The 18119-nt window shown below is 38.2% G+C and overlaps 1 protein-coding gene across 19 annotated transcripts in view; it reads left to right on the top strand.

Moving 5' to 3' along the window:
• The window catches only part of LOC138760976 (astrotactin-2-like), a 1981947-nt gene that overhangs the window by 1041285 nt on the left and 922543 nt on the right, over positions 1–18119 (top strand). For all 19 annotated transcript variants that reach the window (XM_069932424.1, XM_069932434.1, XM_069932420.1 and 16 more), the window contains one exon: positions 12854–13004. In XM_069932424.1, the coding sequence (XP_069788525.1) occupies positions 12854–13004 (151 nt within the window). The remainder of the gene's footprint in view (positions 1–12853; positions 13005–18119) is intronic.

Raw genomic sequence — 18119 nt, 5'->3', positions numbered from 1 at the left:
TCAGTGAGGTGAGCTCTGCGGTCTTCTTCAAAGGAGGTTGCTGCCCGCCGAACTGTGAGGCGCCAAGATGCACGGATTGAGTCAATATCAGCCCACTGGCGGTGGTCAATGTGGCAGGCACCAAGAGATTTCTTTATGCAGTCCTTGTACCTCTTCTTTGGTGCACCTCTGTCACGGTGGCCAGTGGAGAGCTCGCCATATAACACGATCTTGGGAAGGCCATGGTCCTCCATTCTGGAGATGTGACCCACCCAGCGCAGCTGGATCTTCAGCAGCGTGGACTCGATGCTGTCGGCCTCTGCCATCTCGAGTACTTCGACGTTAGGGATGAAGGCGCTCCAAGGAATGTTGAGGATGGAGCGAAGACAACGCTGGTGGAAGCGTTCTAGGAGCCGTAGGTGATGCCGGTAGAGGATCCATGATTCGGAGCCGAACAGGAGTGTGGGTATGACAACGGCTCTGTATACGCTTATCTTTGTGAGGTTTTTCAGTTGGTTGTTTTTCCAGACTCTTTTGTGTAGTCTTCCAAAGGTGCTATTTGCCTTGGCGAGTCTGTTGTCTATCTTGTTGTCGATCCTTGCATCTGATGAAATGGTGCAGCCGAGATAGGTAAACTGGTTGACCGTTTTGAGTTTTGTGTGCCCGATGGAGATGTGGGGAGGCTGGTAGTCATGGTGGGGAGCTGGCTGATGGAGGACCTCCGTTTTCTTCAGGCTGACTTCCAGGCCAAACATTTTGGCAGTTTCCGCAAAACAGGTCGTCAAGCGCTGAAGAGCTCCCATATTATCAGATCAGATACTGTTTATTGCATGTAATGAAACAATATGACACAAAATTAACTTTAGTCTGCCATAATACAAACAAAGATTCGCCATTAACATTGCCCAGCGGGCTTATAGTCAGAGAAAGTGAAGTGAGAAAAGTCACCCAAAGACAATGTGGTCTGTAGATTCATTTCTAGTGCTCCCACAGCTTCTGCAGCCACACAAACTCTCGTTCAGTTCATACCATGACAACCTGAGCCCTGATCCAAAATTCTGTCACATCGAGGAAGCCTTCTGCACACAGCGCTCTTGGGGAACATTCCTTGCCCTCAGCACCAACTTGAATCACAATTTCAATACCTTGTTCTCATGAGCCAGTCTCCAGCAGCCTTTGACCTGAAGTTGCCAGTAGCCCCCACCCAGTTCTTGTGGTTCCCTCACCCACAAGTCTCCAACAGCTCGCTGCCTGGGTGTGTCCGAAGCTGCAGAGCCCTCACTGGTCCACCACTGTGTTCAGCGTTCTTGGGTCATCTCCTCTCCCTCTCCTTCTCAACCAGGGTGGGGGGGGGGGTGGTTGAGGAGGGGGCTGGTGTTCTCCCTGGTACTGGTGCCGTATGCCAATCCTCTGCTGCACCGGAGTTGCAAATCCTTGAGGCCACTGCTGAACACAGACGCCACCTTCTTGGGACCAGTGTCTTCGGTCACTGGATTTAATTTTTTTTCCTCCCAGCCTTTTCCATTCTCATCCTTTGCCTCCTCCCAGACAATCTTTTGCAATGTGTATCATTGTGAAGGAGGCAGCAAAGTACATGACTCTGCCTAAACCATTCCTGACAGGGTGACATCCCTGCTCATTGGCCTCCATAGGCCTCCAAAACATTTTTTTGCTGCATAGGCCTCCAAAACATTTTTTTGCTGCATAGGCCTCCAAAACATTTTTTTTGCTGCATAGGCCTCCAAAACATTTTTTTGCTGCATAGGCCTCCAAAACATTTTTTTGCTGCATAGGCCTCCAAAACATTTTTTTTGCTGCATAGGCCTCCAAAACATTTTTTTGCTGCATAGGCCTCCAAAACATTTTTTTTGCTGCATAGGCTTCCAAAACATTTTTTTGCTCCATAGGCCTCCAAAACATTTTTTTGCTCCATAGGCCTCCAAAACATTTTTTTGCTGCATAGGCCTCCAAAACATTTTTTTGCTGCATAGGCCTCCAAAACATTTTTTTGCTGCATAGGCCTCCAAAACATTTTTTTGCTGCATAGGCCTCCAAAACATTTTTTTGCTCCATAGGCCTCCAAAACATTTTTTTGCTCCATAGGCCTCCAAAACATTTTTTTGCTCCATAGGCCTCCAAAACATTTTTTTAACCATGTCCATGTTCAGATATGAATTTATTGCTTCATCTCTCTAAATTGTCCAATCTAATTGTAAGCTCTGAATGAAGACAGTTTTTATAGTTGTGCCCTATTTCTGACTTACTATGTTCTCCTCCCCATTTTGAAAATCTCACGATGTTGTTATCCCCTGTCATGAAGCCTGTTTATTTATGAAAACCATTTATTCAGTTCATTTCACCAAATTTTTTGCTACTGTCAATTTTTTTTTAAATGATGGCAACTGACAGCAGCAACTCTGTGTGTTGAACAATGAACCACACTCTACCTCACTTTCTCTTGCACTAATTTGTTATTTTCTTAAATGCAATTTATAGCATTTCTGCAACCTTTTAATGGTGCTCCTAAACGACGAATTTTGTGACATGATCCTGATAATAAATTCTGATTCAATGATGAAGCTTATTAACTTTAGATTATTTGACAAGTTCTTGCTTATTTACTACACACAGTTCCTAACACCACGTCTTTTCCTTACAAAGAACCTGTACACTATTCAATTGATTTGTAAACTCCATGTATGCAGATGCAATGGAAAATTCAGATCACAAGTTCGCACAATGAGTAATGTTTTACTTTCAGTGCCCAAATAAGTAATATTTAAAATATCATATTTATAATAATACAGCATCCTCTCCTGAAGCAACTGTTCCCTGTCCCATTGCAGTATATCTTCCCCCTATTCCAATGCAGGAAAGCCTCACCCTATTATATTGTGGTATACCTTCACACTATTCTAATGCAGTTAATCTCCATGCTATTCAAATGTTTTATACCCCGACCTAATTCTAATTGTATATCAGACATTCACATCCAAACTATTAATTATTAGAGTCGTGGTTAGCGCAACACGGTTACAGCGCCAGTGATCGGGTCTGGGGTTTGAATCGGTATTGTCTGTAAAGAATTAGTATGTTCTCCCGATGTCTTCATTGGTTCTCTCCTCTCTTTTTTTTTGGGGGGGATAGGGGAGGAAATGATGGCGCCAAAGGGAGGGTCTCTTCTTCAGAAGAACCACTTGTGGGTTTTTTTTTCCGCGCTTCAGGGTACTATTATCAACATCACCATCAGAGCTAGGAATGTGTGTGTTTCTTAAAGGGAAAATGTTTGTGTTGGAAATGCCTTTTAATAGGGAAATGTGACGACAGTATTTAGAAAATTGGAAAGTTATTGTTATACAATTTTTGTGTGAAAATGGTATGGATAAAGCACTAAAGTTTATTAGTCTTAATATTAACAGGATAAATGGATCGGTGAAGAGGGTCTTGACATAATTAAAGAAATTAAAAGTAGATATAATCTTTTTGCAGGAAACCCATCTTACCAAATTAGATCATGATAAATTAAGAGGTTGGGTGGGACAAATTGTCTTTGTCTTTCTTTGGTTCAAAGGCAAGGGGATGGCTATTCTAATTAATATAAATACACCAGTGTTAATAGAAGATACCTTGTTTGATCAAGCCAGAAGGTATACAATGGCATACTAAAATTTATGGAGAAACATGGACATTTATAAATATTTATGCCCAAAATTACGACAATGAAGCCTTTATGAAGGACATCTTAAAAATAGCAGAGAAATAAAAAAAAATATTTGTTGGATATTTTCTGCTTGGATCCAATACTGGATAGATCGGCAATAACAATAATGAACAATAAAAGCAGCAAAAACCATAATTTCATATGAAAGATCTAAATCTTATCATGGTATGAAGGCAATTAAATTTGAGATATTAGTGAAATTGGTTTGTTTTATAAATTGGATACATTCCAAATGGCTTTTTTGAGATTAGCTTTAGCAGTGGTGAGGAAATGTAGCTATTTCATGGAAAGATGAAAAGGATCTTGTGTACAAAGATGGCATTTGGAATAGAGATCAGGTATTCCATTGGTGAAGATAATGTAATTTCAGGGTAAAATATGTATTTAAAAGGATTTGGAACCCACATTTGGATTATTTTAATTTGAAAGCATAACGATAGGGTTTTGAGTGCTGCTGAGTCTCCTTATCATAGTAAGTGAATTCTGTTTGTTTTTTTTTGGTGGGTAGGGGGCTTTGATGTAAGATAGAGGGACGGTGTAGTTTTAGGTTTGGAGGGAGGGAGGTTTGGGTTTTTTGGTAGTTTTTTAGTTTTCTGTTACCATGTTAAATTTTGATATATTTAATTTTGTAATCATTCATGGTTGTTACTTTGAATATTATTTATGAACGAAAAGAATGGAGGCAATTAAATCCCACAGAGAGAGACTACTATTTTTACTCATGGGTGCTAGACTCGTTCAAAGATTGACATTTTTAAAAGGAGTGATTAAAAACAATATCTAGCGAGGCCTCTATCAGACCATTCTCCATTAATGAAGTGTTATTGTACCTATCAGAAATGGCTAAATCTTTGGAAAAATTACAAGTAACACTAGAAAAATATCGAAGAATATCAGGCTACAAAATAAATATGGATAAAAGTAAGATAATGTCATTAAACTTTAAATATAAAAGATACCAAAAAAGAAGCAAATTTAAATGGAAGATGGATGGAATAAAATATCTTCGAATAGCAACTGATGATAATTTCTCTGTACAAACTAAATGATGTAACTCTTCTTGGGAAGATAGAAAGAAAAAGACCTACAGAAATGGAGAGACGTCGATTAATTTGGTGGAAGAGTTAACTGCATTAAAATGAAAGTGATGCCAAGACTGCAATACATTATTTCAATCACTGCCTATTCCATGCTATTAAACAACCATATTAGGCATTTCATATGGAATAATAAGGTACCAAGAATTGCAATGGAAAAACTGACATAGGACTATGGACTGGGAGGACTTAGACTTCCAGATTAAAAAAAAAAATCACCTAGCTGTGCAGGCTTGATTTCTTGCAGCCTTCTTCACTGAAAACACCTCTCCCCCCCCCCCCCCACCCTGTATTCAGTTCAAATGGGAATGTACTCAATGGAGGAGGTGGAAGCAAAGGACTTTATCTATAAATGGAGTTTCATATCTCTAAAGGAAAAGATGGATAATCCCATTCTAATACATATGATCAGAATATGGCAAGAAATTAATGAATAGGAAAAAGAGTAGGGATATCAATAAAATCACCATTTTGTAGAAATGTGTTATTGCCTAAGAACGTGGGCAATAGAATATTACATTTGTGGTATGACAAAGGGAAAGATATTAAGGTCTGTTACATGGAAGGAACTTGTGTCCTTAGAACAATTAAAACACAAATATGGAGTGGCCAATGGGAGGACCTTCTGTTTTCTCCATCTTAAAGAGAAAGATGGGGACTAATGTTAACCCCACCTGAAATTAGTGAAACTGAACAAAGTGTTTGCATGGAGAACGCATCCAAACTTGTAACAAAAATGTACTATGCTTTCCAAAGCTAAAATGAAAAACCAGGGTTGCAGAGGTCAAGAGAAAGTTGGGAGTCAGACTTGGAAAAAGCTGTTCAGATTGCTGTTAAGGTCAGCATGACATCAATTATAAATGCAAGATATGGACTTATTCAGTATAATTTTTTTACACCAATTATATCTTACCCCACAAAAGTTGCACAGATCAAAAGCCAAAATTTCAGATCTTTTAGATGTGGGACTGAGACAGCAACTTTTTTTTTTACATGCCACATGGTTGTGTGTGAAAGTGAGACAATTTTGGCAAGAAATCGCAGAAAGATTAACTAGGATAAGAGGAGTGGCCTTCACGGGGGACCTGGAGCTATATCTATTAGATAATTTAATGGAAATAAATGACAAATGGACCAAATATCAAATCTCATTTATCAAAATAGCACTGGTGGTAGCAAAAAAAAAAAATCATGATAATTTGGGCCAGAAAACGTTTTGCAAACGAGACTCTTGGAGTTTGCCAAGCTGGAATAATGGAAGAATTCAGCCACTGAAGTTGGAATTCGAGGGCCAAACCCATCGGGACCATTGCCTGAAGAGGGCGCACAAAATCAGTGACCCGGTGCCGACTCGAAAGGCCAACGTGGCCTGTTTCCGCTCCGTAAATGGTTATATGGTTGGTTATATGGTTTTCCCTGGAGGCTCTAGTTTCCTCCCACTTTTTGAAATGTACCAAGGATTGTATGTTAATTTGGTGTGGGCCGAAATGGCCTGTTACTGTGCCGTAAGTCAAAATTTAAAATTTAAATAACAAATAAAAGGCTTCCCAGCATTGATCCCCATGGATCACTGGTGGTCAAAGGCTTCCAATAACAAAACTCATCCTCACGCTCATGTTCTATTTCCTACTTTAACCAAGATATTTTGCCAACTTGGCCTGGATCCAATGGACTCCAATGTTTTGGACCAGTTTCCTATGTGGGACCTTGTGAAAGTCCTTGCGGAAGGCTATTTTTTCCATAAATTCAATCAAATTAGTCAGATCAGATCTCCTTTGAATGTTATATTCCTCTTGTAAATCCTCAGGTAATAAAGTGGTTTACACTTACATAGATGAAGGCTTGAAATATATCAGAACTTCCATTTTGAAGTAGCAGTAATATTTGCAGAGTGTCAAACAATGTTTGTCTACAAACAGCAATTTACCCACATCTCAAACAGCATCATCAGCCCCAAATTTCACTTTATTGAGGGAGGTCACCAATGGACACTGATGTAAGCCTACCAGGGTTTTTTTTAATATTTAAAGAAGATCCCCTTTCTCGGAAATTTACAGATTTGTAATACAGTACATTCAAATGCCTCCATTATCAGTGCAAATCAGATGATTCCATCAGAATCAGAATTTATTGTCAAGTACGTGTCACAAAATTTATTGTTTTACAGCAACCTCACAGTGTAAACATTTCTATAAATCACCGTACATAATAAATAAAAATAGTGCTCGAAAAAGAAAAGGGCAAAGTAAGGCAGTGTCTGTGGTTCATTGTTCATTCAGAAATCTGATGGCAAAAGAGAAAAAGCTCTCCTTGTGCCACTGAGTGCTCATCTTTAGGCTCCTGTGCCTTTTTCCTGATGGTAGCAGAGTGAAAAGGGCATGGCCTGGGTGGTGGGGGTCCTTGAGGATTGAACTGCTTTCTTAAGATACCGCCTCTTGGAGATGTCCTCGATGGAGTTACCATTACTTGTGCATGACTTCAATATTCTTGTACATACATCCTCAAATTTTAAAGATCTTTGGATCTTGAGCAAACAGTCATTGGTTATATTTAAACTCATTCTTCATATAGGTGACCGTAGACACAGAAGGGGAGCAATCACTTTGCTGGGGGCACATGCACACCTCCTGACATTGAACGAAAGAAATGCAGATGTGTAAAAATTAATGGGATGAAGATTAGGATTTCAGCCTCTCCCACATTATGCGGGATTGTCTGGATGTGCTTTGAGGGAACAGAATTTTTAAAGTGCATCCTGGAGAACATTTTGAACTAGTTTGTAGATAATCCCATGAGAGAAGGGAATGTGGTGAATTTAATCTTTCAGAATGTATCCAGGAAGAGTAAGAGGGAGAGCATTTTAGAAACTGTAGCCAGAACTCTATAGACCAGAAATTAAAGGTCCTGCATTGGAGTAAAGCTGATTTCGTTATGATGAGGAGTAACCTCGTAACAAGGACTTAGGAATCTGCTGAAAGCAAAACAGTGAGATTTTAGGGCCAGTGATGTTGTAATCATGAAAAGTAATTCCAAGGATCAAGCTGCCAAGGAGAATTTAGGCTTGGATTTTTAAAAAAAAACATTAAGGGTAGCTTATGGCAGGTATGGAAAATTAAAAACAAAAGAATTTGCCCTCCCCCAACCCCAGGAATAAAGGATGTAGATGGATACTTAAAACTAGTAATTAAATTAAATATATTTAGATCTACAACATGGTAATAGGCCCTTTCAGCCCTTGAGTCTATTTACAACCAATTAACCTACAACTCACATATATTTTGAGGGTGGGAGAAAACCGAAGCACCAGGAGGAGAACATACAAGCATCTTACAGATAGCATCAGACCCTGGTCACTGGCAAGCATCATGTTAACCACTACGGGTAAAACACAGGATTCTGTTGACACTGTGGTAAGTGAAAAAACACACAAATGCTGGAGAAACTCAGCAGGTCAAACAGTGCCTTTATGTAGCAAAGGTAAAGATACACAGGCTTGAGAGTGATAACCACTTCACTTATCATGCCACCCTTGTAATTTTAGAAAGGCATGGATGGAATACATCATAATGCTGGTGAGAAAGGTTAATGAAAATCTCAAATAATGCTGTGATATTTAAGGGAAACAATGTAACCATGAAGAACAAACTGTAAACCAGGGCATGGTCCCAGAGGAGTTAGGTATGGTTTTAAATATGACTCCTTAAAGAAAGAATCCCCATACAATATACCAGTCCTAAGTCTCTCAAGAAACATACCTATTTCAATCGTTACCATTTCACCTAACAGAGAAATTCTTCATGGAGCTAAAGAAAATAATAAGGAAATTCTTATGGAAAGGGTGGAAACCGAGGATAGTGCTAGATAAATTAACAGAATGGTACAAACAAGGGGGCTAACAGCTACCAAACTTTAAGAATTATTATAGAGCAACACAATTAAGATACCTATCAGATTTTTATCAAAGGGAAAAACCAGATTGGACCAGATTAGACCAAAATAGGGGAGAAGGTACCTGAACATATACTATATAAGTGGGATAAAAAGCTGGTGCAACATAGGATTTCACCAGTACTGCACCATCTGCTCAACATTTGGAAGAAGATTCATGTAGAAAGGAATAAAGCAAATTATATCCTCTACCAAAATTAATATTGAGACAAAATCAACTAATCCCTTTCACAATAGATAACCTTTCCTTTAGAGAATGGGAGAGAAAGGGGATCAAAAGAATAGAAAATTGTTTTTCGGGAAATAAATTATTATCTTTTGAACAAATGAAGGACAAATATGGTATAACTCACGGTACAATGTTTGCATACAACCAACTGAAAACCTACTTGAAGGACAAATTGGGAAGCAGACTGAGGTTACCAGAAGGAAGCAATTTTGAATATGTGATTACAAACACAATAATAATTAAAAGATTTATAACAAATATGTACATCAAACTGCAAGAGAAAGAGAACGAGGAAACAAGCTGTAAACCCAAACAAAAATGGGAACAAGATCTAAACATTAAGATAAAGAATGAAACATGGGAAAAGCTATGCTCCGGAACTCTAAGAAATACAATAAACACGAGGTTACACATGATACAATATAATTGGTTACACAGGTTATACACCATGCCCCAAAAGTTAAATAAATGGGACCCAACAGTATCAGACAGATGTTTTTGTTCTAAGAAGGAAACGGGAACAACAGTACATGCAATTTGGGCATGTGAGAAAGTGGAAAAATTTTGGGAAGATCTAAACCAGATATTAAATAAAATCACAAAAAGCAACATACCAAAAAATCCAGAGATCTTTCTTCTAAGTAATATAAGCAGTAAAGAACTTGGACTCGATTTGGATGAAGCACAAAAAATATTTATTATGATAGCCTTAGGTGTAGCAAAAAAATGTATTATGTCAATCTGGAAATTAGAAGATAGCCTGGAATACAGCAATGGTACATAGAAATGAATAAATGTATTCCATTGGAAAAAATAACATACAATTTAAGAAATAACATTGCAGTATTCAAACAAATTTGGGAACCTTACATGGAACACAACAGAGAAGTCCTAACGCGGACCTCCATCCCCTAAAATGACAGAAGGAGAAGAAGACAAAATGAACTGACCCAATATATAAAAGTAGATGACACAAATTTCTTGTTTATTTTCATTGTGTGATGACATTGTTTAATGGGTTTAATGTATCATGTAGGTTGAACGTTGAGTGGGTGGGGAGGGGGGGGGGTGAAGGAGGGAGGGAAGGGAGGGGGAAAAAGGGGAGAAAATGGCACTGTGTATATTCAAGAGGGAAATTTTTGTATGTATTTTGGTTAATATGGTTCATAGTGTAAAAAAATTTAAAAAAATAGAAGAAGAAACAGCCACTGGAATTTTGTGTGAGCAGCAAATAACACTGGTTACTTGATAGGCTGGATATTGTAAGGATACTTTCACACAGAGCAACTACAGGTCCAGAGGGCACAATTTCAGGATAACTGGTTTCCCGTTTATTGAGTCAAACTGCAGGGAATTAGGCCCTTTGGCCCACCATGATCATGGCAACAACCAACACTGCAACGATGAGAAGTTTCACTGGAACAGTTGAGTGTCTTTGCGATTCTCATCCTGCAAGATGATGTGTGTTGAGTTATTTTTAAGTCTGAGACACATTTCTGTGCTTCATGGAAATGACATGTTTTGGAGATTAGACTGGCATGTGGATTTGAGGACAGGAAAATGATTGAATTTTGAATGGTGAAACAGGCCTGAAGGGATGATTGAACTCCTTCTACTAATGTTCTCAACAGATTTAGATACACCGGTTCCTAAAAAGGACCAAGGGAATCATATGGCATAGAAACGTGCTCTTTAAGTATCGGGTCCATGCCATCTATCAACCCTAATCCCATTCACCAGCACTTGTTCTGTGGGGTTCTATGCCTTGGCAATTCAAGGGTTCATTTGAATTTAGTTTCAGCTAACCCACCACTTAAGGAAGATAATCCATTAAGCCAAAAGTATTAAATTTAAAGGGCAAAATTCGAGATTCATCCAGGTACTGATCGGGTTCTGAATGTTTTCATCCTTATCAGTAACAGTTAGTGACTCTGCAGGAGCTTCTTTGAAAATTTTTGTCATGTTGTTGAAGTTTGAATCATGTCATGCTTGTGTGAGCAGAGTTAATTAATCTGGCAAAGATGTACATTATTAACAGTTGATACAGTGAAAATCCGGACACACAAACATGTCAATTTTTCGTCTTGACCTCGAGAATAAAAATATAATATTTTAGAGTTCACTTTGGGTTTTTTCCCCCCACAATTTAGAATTAACTTTTGGAACTCTGCTGTTAGATTTTTTTTTTCCTTTGCTGTTATTGCTCATTAGTGAAGTACTGTCTCTTTATCAGCAGCACCAAGAATGGTAACCTCCTCTCCTGGTTTGGGCTCAACACCCAGCCTTCTTCAGCAATAGCCTGAAAACACAAACCTCCAGATTCAAGGACAGCTTCTCTCCTACAGTTATCAAACTCATGAATGAGCCTCTCATCAGTAAACAATGATGCCCTTTTGCTGTTTCACTGTACTTCATAGCCTGCACCTTGTCCCAGTAATACAATACACAATGCACATTTTATCTCACCGAACTCTACACCTTACACTTTGCTTTTATTGTTGCACGAGCTGCTGAACTATAGCGTGGATTCATTTACCCTGGGTAGCACACAAAACCAGCCTTTTTCACTGTATCTTTTGCACATGTGAAAGTAAACAATTCAATTCAATCTTCTGCACTGGGAAATTGACCATGAAGATATTTAAGTGATGAATGTGTAAATACAAATAAGAACATCAGAATTAGTAAGTGGGGACGATGGGATTTCATCTTCTCTTACACCACATCTTTTCCTGCGGGCCAGCAGAATTTCTACTTATAGATAGGGAAAAACACTGTTCTCGAGCAAAGATACAGATACAAAAGAGAGAAATGTCAACAAAGAAAGAAATGTAAACCCACTGTGCAATACAGGAAAAAAGTGCATGTTCATTTATAAATAATGTGTTAAGTAAGAGTCCTTAAATGAGTCTCTGATTGAATTTTTGTTTAGGATTCTGATGATGGAGGGGTAGTAACTGTTCCTGAACTTCCAGCCAGCTATTCTCCCAATTTCATGTAGTTTAACCAGCCCTTTATTCCATGGTTATATTTTAACCAACCTCATATGCACTTTATGTCTTGGTGAGTTGTTGAAGGGGTCAGTCAGAGGTGCTGTCTGAGAGCTGTCATCTGCCCTCAGACCACAAAGACCACACAATAGTCCGTGTCTTTTTTGTTCATGTTCATTGCAAATTATTGGACCAGAAGATGTTGTTAGTATTTGATTTTTTTTTTAATTTAGAATCTAAGAGTCGTATAGCATGGAATGGGCCCTTTGTCCCAACTCATTCAAACCAACCAAATTAGCATTCTGGGTGCATCCCATTTAACTCTGGTCCATATCATTCCAAGCCCATCCAATCCAAATGACGTTTGAACGTTGTAATCATACTCCCTTTGACAGCAACTAATTCCAGATACAGACCCCACACTCTGAGAGAAAAAGTTACCCCTCAGGCTCCTCTCAAATCTCTCCTCTCTTGCTTGCAATCTACGTATGCCCTCTAGTTCTGGAATTATCTACCCAGGGAAACAGACAGTGTGCATCCACTTTTTATTTCAAATAGCTTTCCGAATTCATCTGAAATGCATCAACATGAAGAGATTCAGCATCATAAAATTATCAAGGGTGTCAATTTTGAACAAACACATTCCCTGAGAGAATAGACCTATGTAAATTTGCACAGGAGTAACGGTGATTCTCAGTCTCATTTGGACTGGCAGTCTCTGAAGGATTAAACAATTTGTAGCATTAAACAAATCGTCTGAACCAATGAACTAGATGAATGAAATTTGGAATATACTGTATGTTGTCGAAAAGCTTTCTTCTTGAGTTCGATGCTTTTGAGCTCAATTTTAAGTGCAACTTCCCCCTAATATTTTAATTTGTCTTTTAAGGGAGGAATCTATGAGATCTACGTATTTTGAAACCCCAGATGACCTCTTGACTTCGTTTGGTCCTGTGCGTGACTGTTCCCGGGATAATGGAGGTTGCACAAGAAATTATCGTTGCGTGACCGATCGAAAGATTGACTCCACAGGATGTGTGGTATGTTTTAAAACCTCAACATCAGCATCATGCAAAATGCATATTACACAGAAAGCAATTCTGCAGAATGGAACAATTCATTTGTAGATTACCTGAAAAGATTACCAATAAAGAGTAAGTTAACCTGAAACTTTGTTCTTGTTAAGGATGCAAAGGCGGACACACTTCAATTACAAGCAAATTTGGAAGTGATTCAGCTGAATGTATCTTTTTTTCAAATCAATCACAGATGTAGCCAATCTTCAAATCTGTTGCCATGCTTATGTTTGCTTTATGTTCCCAGGAGGCCATAAGTAACTTGTCAGGTGAATGGTGCTCCCCCAACAAATCAATCTGATTGACAACTTACAAAGTCACTCCATTTGTTATCTCTCCTATATTCACCTGTAAGTTATTGATTTTGCATTGCCTCAGTGGGAAACTCAGTAAAATACCAGTGACTGGGTTGATTCATTCACCTACTCCACACAAGCTGAGTTGTCTTTCATAATTTGTCTGGTTTTCTGCCAGGTTAAATGAAAATGAAGCAGCATTTTCTCAGCTCTTCACATTTTTTTTATATATAGCATGAGTTCAGTGAACAAGTGTTTATCAAGGTGGAATAGAAAATCAGAAGTTCAAATCTTTCTAGGTGAATATTTGCACCATAAATTGATCTAATAAGCTATTGAACACTTGAGATTTGATATATTTGATTAAAGTAAAACTATTTTAACCTGGGTATATTTCATACTGTTGTTCCTCCAGAGCTGGGGAAAGTCAATAAATATGTTTATTTCCACCTTTTACTTCCCATGAGAAGATTAATAACATTTTGGGCCTGAGCCCTTCTTCAAGGTATAAGCATAAATGCTCAAGAGCTCACCTTCCCATTATCTACAGGTACCAAAATGATAGCCATTGCTGAATTTTTTTTTTCTCCAACTCAGAAATATTTGTTTTTATAAAACACCCATCACAAACTCAGTATATTCCAAAGCACTTTATCAATGAGTCCATTTGAATTCTGGTCACTAGTGAAGATGGTGGCCTAATTTGTCCACAACAATAGCATGAATTTCCCAGTGGCCACCCATTTTAATTCCCTGTACCATTCCCTTGCTGACATGACTGTCCATGATCTCATGCACTGCCAGACTGAGATCACCCACAAACTGGAGGTACAGAACCTTATCTTCTGTCTGGGCACCATCCAACCAGATGGCATTAACATCAATTTCTCTGGTTTCCAATTAAACCACCACCCCTCATCTTTGTTCCCCTGTCTTCTCTTCTCTAACTCTATTTTTATCTGTCTCTCCCACTTTCTCTCTTTCTCTTTTCCTTTGTCCTTTCACAGAGCCAAATCAAGTCTCACCTTTCCTATTATCCAATTAACAACTTTTGTTTGGTAGTCTGGACTCCTTCCTCCTCTCATTTTTTGCCAAGTCTTTATTGCAATGTCTGCCTGCTTGTTGCTTATACGTTGAAGAAGGGCTCAGACCCAAAATGTCAGTATTATAACTTTACCTCCTATGGAAGCTGCAGTTGATTTCTTGCAGCATTTATTATTTGTGTTCCTACAATCATAATGTCTGCAGGTTTCTGTGTTTCACAACTAATTACATAAACTGGAATCCTGCAAATAAACCATTGTTTAGTCATTGATTAAAGGAATGAAAGAATTTCAAGAACTCCTTTTCTCTGAATCAAAAGTAAATCCTTCAGAATGGGCAGAGATTGCCATGGTTTGCAAAGAGAGTGTTACACTGACTGGAAAAATCAGTGTCTCACCCTACAGTCTCTGAGGTTCTTTAGCAAAAGTCCTTTATTTTGAGATGATTGTCACCCAACCTGCTGCTGGTCCTTAACAATGTGACATTTCACATTACCAAGTGAAAAACCGTTCAAGATGAGTAGCAAGTTTAGCAAAGACTTTATCTCATATAATTGTAAATAAGCCATCAAGATTTCCTGATGTTGATTAGAAGCACCCAGGATATTGATATAAACCTGAAATGGATTTAAAATTCTGAATCGACAGCAAACATGAGCGTTATTCACGTCAAATTGCAAATATCTGACATCAGCAGTTTGGTACATATATAACCACTGACATAAATAGACTTGCGGAAAGATAGATTTTCTGGTCTGTATGACTGTTAGTGAGAATTAACTGACTTAATTGCACTGTTTACAAGAAGGACAGACATGTATAGCTCATGGCTTATTCATTACAAATCGTATAATTCTGACCAGCTGTTGTGTAGAAAGCAAAACAAGTTCGATGGTTGAAAGAACAACAAGTTCGATGGTTGAAAGAACAACAAGTCTGGACACAGGCTGAACACAGAATAATCTTTATTGAAACACAAGTAAGGGGATTGCAACAGGAATAACTCACTAGTACTATCAATCACAGAACATAGTATAATCAGCCACATCAGACTCAACACTACCAATATTAGCAATTGCTTACACTCCTACAAACACAGTACAACACAGTCTCATCTGATGCAAATCCAGACTTATTACAACCAAGGGCTACAATATGGTAGCTGAACTATAACGTTGAACTATAGTTCAACTATAGCTGAACTATAACTACAATATCTAAAGGGTCAGATGCTACACTCCAACAATATACAGTACCCTCGATCCCTATGTAGTGCACGCCTTACCAATGACAACTCCAGCATTGTTCACAGTTCGTGACCTGAAGTTGAGCAGGGTTCATCTCATGGCTGAAGAGCAAAATGAGAAAAAGCCTCTTTACATGGTGGATTTTAAAGGGGCTAATGGTCAAGTGGTGTCCAATCTTGATTGGCAGGTGATGCAACCTCCGACTAAGTACTTGCTGGTAGGATTACCTGACGCATGAGATTCTCCACACTCACTACATCAGTTTGTTTTTTCTTCCTCTTGTGGGATTGCACAAAAATGAGGGGTTTTACTCTGAAATTACCTTTACCACTCATTTATTTTGGAAGTAAGATATATTTTTCTCATTGCTTCATTAATGTCATGTTTATTTTATGTTTGTTTTTCATAAATTGCCTCACATCTGCATTGGAAACAGTGAAACACCAACTCATCAAAAATGGCAGTTGTTTTGCAACAATCATCAGTTTATTTGAATTTAAACCAAATTTATCGGGTATATGTGCACATCACACCCTCTTATGGAAGCAAGAATGAGTAAATCAAATTTTAATTAACAATACAATACAAATAAAGATCTCTGACTGCACTGAGAAAAGGCAACTCAGGAACATAATAGTCTCAATTGTGCAATTACACTAATTTAAAACCAAATGTGTTTATCCAAATTAAAGGAATCCCAGTGCCTCACTGGACATTTAATCGAAAGGAATTAACTGTGTTTGGAGATCCAGAGTATGTATCTCTTCTTTCCTTGGATGAATTAGATGGCTTAGATGTTTCAAACAAGCAGAGGGATTTGAGGGTTTTTTTTACAATGCAGTGCAGTGAAAAGTCAGATTTCAAAGAACATTTTTAATGGTAGATTTATGGGGTCAACTAATTCATGGATACAACTTTTGAGGGGCTGATATTCACACTCGAATCACATACAGTATACACACAAAACACCGTATCAGTAGCAGCAGTTCAAATGATCTCTAAATGATCTAGGAATAAAAAATACAATGAGTTTAAGTTCTCCAGGTAGAGCTGTGACCCAGTCCAATAACTGCTCTTTTTATGGTTATTGAACCAGACATACAGAATTTTTTCTGTACCTCTTCAATGCGTTGCAGCCTTCTCTACATTGTTGGCTCAAAGAAACATCCTATTCACATGGAAAGACCTCCAACAATGGTTTTCTCATGTCTTGTCTAAGCTGAGAAAAAATTAGATATATATTTGATATATCAGTGAAATTTGAAGATGGATGGCAACCTTTTATGTCTTATTTTCATATGATGTAAAAGTTTCTAATATGATTTGATGTATTTACTCTTCCAGATGATATCATGTCTTGTCCTGTCTAGTTTCCCTCCTATGTGAATACCTTTCCTGCCCTAATGTGTTCCTGTATCTGATTACCATCTGTGTCTTGTTATCTTCCCCTCCCCCTTGTGTTTATCAGCTGTGTGCTCTCTTTGCCAGTTTATTTTGGCCCTTTGTTGCAAGCATTTCAGTCATCTTCCCTAGTGTTAGCCTATTAATGAGTGTTTTTTTTTCCTATTTGGACTGTTCTTTTTACTTGGCCTTGCCCTGATGATTTGTTTCCCTTTGCTGATTGACCACCTGTGTACTGAACCTGTGGTTCTTCGGAATAATTCTGATAATTGGCTAACTGACTTGTCTTTGAGTCATGTGTTTGGGTCTATTGTCTGTGAGTCTAATGTAACTCTCAGGATAAGCTTCTCAGCTGTTTTTTTTTATTAGTTTTTAATTAGAGTAGGTTAGGTTCTTTTAATATAATGTTTTATTTTATAATATTTTCACCCTTGCAGTGGAACTAAATTTGTACTATTTGAGGATGGCTGGAATTTTTTGTAAGAACATTTTTTTTTAAATGAAGTAATAATACAGAGTCTGACCATCATAACACATGTACTACCAAGGTGGGGGGGTCAAGGCCATGGTAAGTATCTGCATTGTCCGAGGTGTCAGGTGTTCTGATGGGCAGTCAGCTGGGGCTGAGGCAAGAGTTCAAGATTGAGGCATTGGGAGGTTCAGCCTACAGACGGCCAGGGCCAAGGTGAGTGACTAGGTTTGACTTTTGAGAAATATGGAAAATTACAGATTTTTTTAGGCCTAAAATAGGGGGTCGACTTTTACATGAGAATACAGTTCCCTCTGTAATGTTTGGGACAAAGACACTTTTATTTGCTCCTGGGCTCTGCAGTTTTAAATTTGTAATCAAACAATGCACAAGACTAATGTGCATATTCCAGATTTTATACAAGGTTATTTGTATACAATTTGGTTTGACCATGTAGAAATTATAGCACTTTTATACATAGTCCCCTCATTTCAGGGCACCATAATATTTGAGACATTTGTCTTCACGTATTTGAGAGTACTGAGGTGTGTTTAATTGCCTCATTAGTACAACTATAAGAGAGCTGGGCTTGCTTCGAAGTTTTTGATCACCTTTGGAGTCTG

The sequence above is a fragment of the Narcine bancroftii genome, chromosome 1 (assembly GCF_036971445.1).
Source record: "Narcine bancroftii isolate sNarBan1 chromosome 1, sNarBan1.hap1, whole genome shotgun sequence".
Lineage (NCBI taxonomy): Eukaryota > Metazoa > Chordata > Chondrichthyes > Torpediniformes > Narcinidae > Narcine > Narcine bancroftii.
The sequence above is the reverse complement of the archived record's forward strand: the minus strand, read 5'-3'. Positions and strand labels throughout refer to the sequence as shown.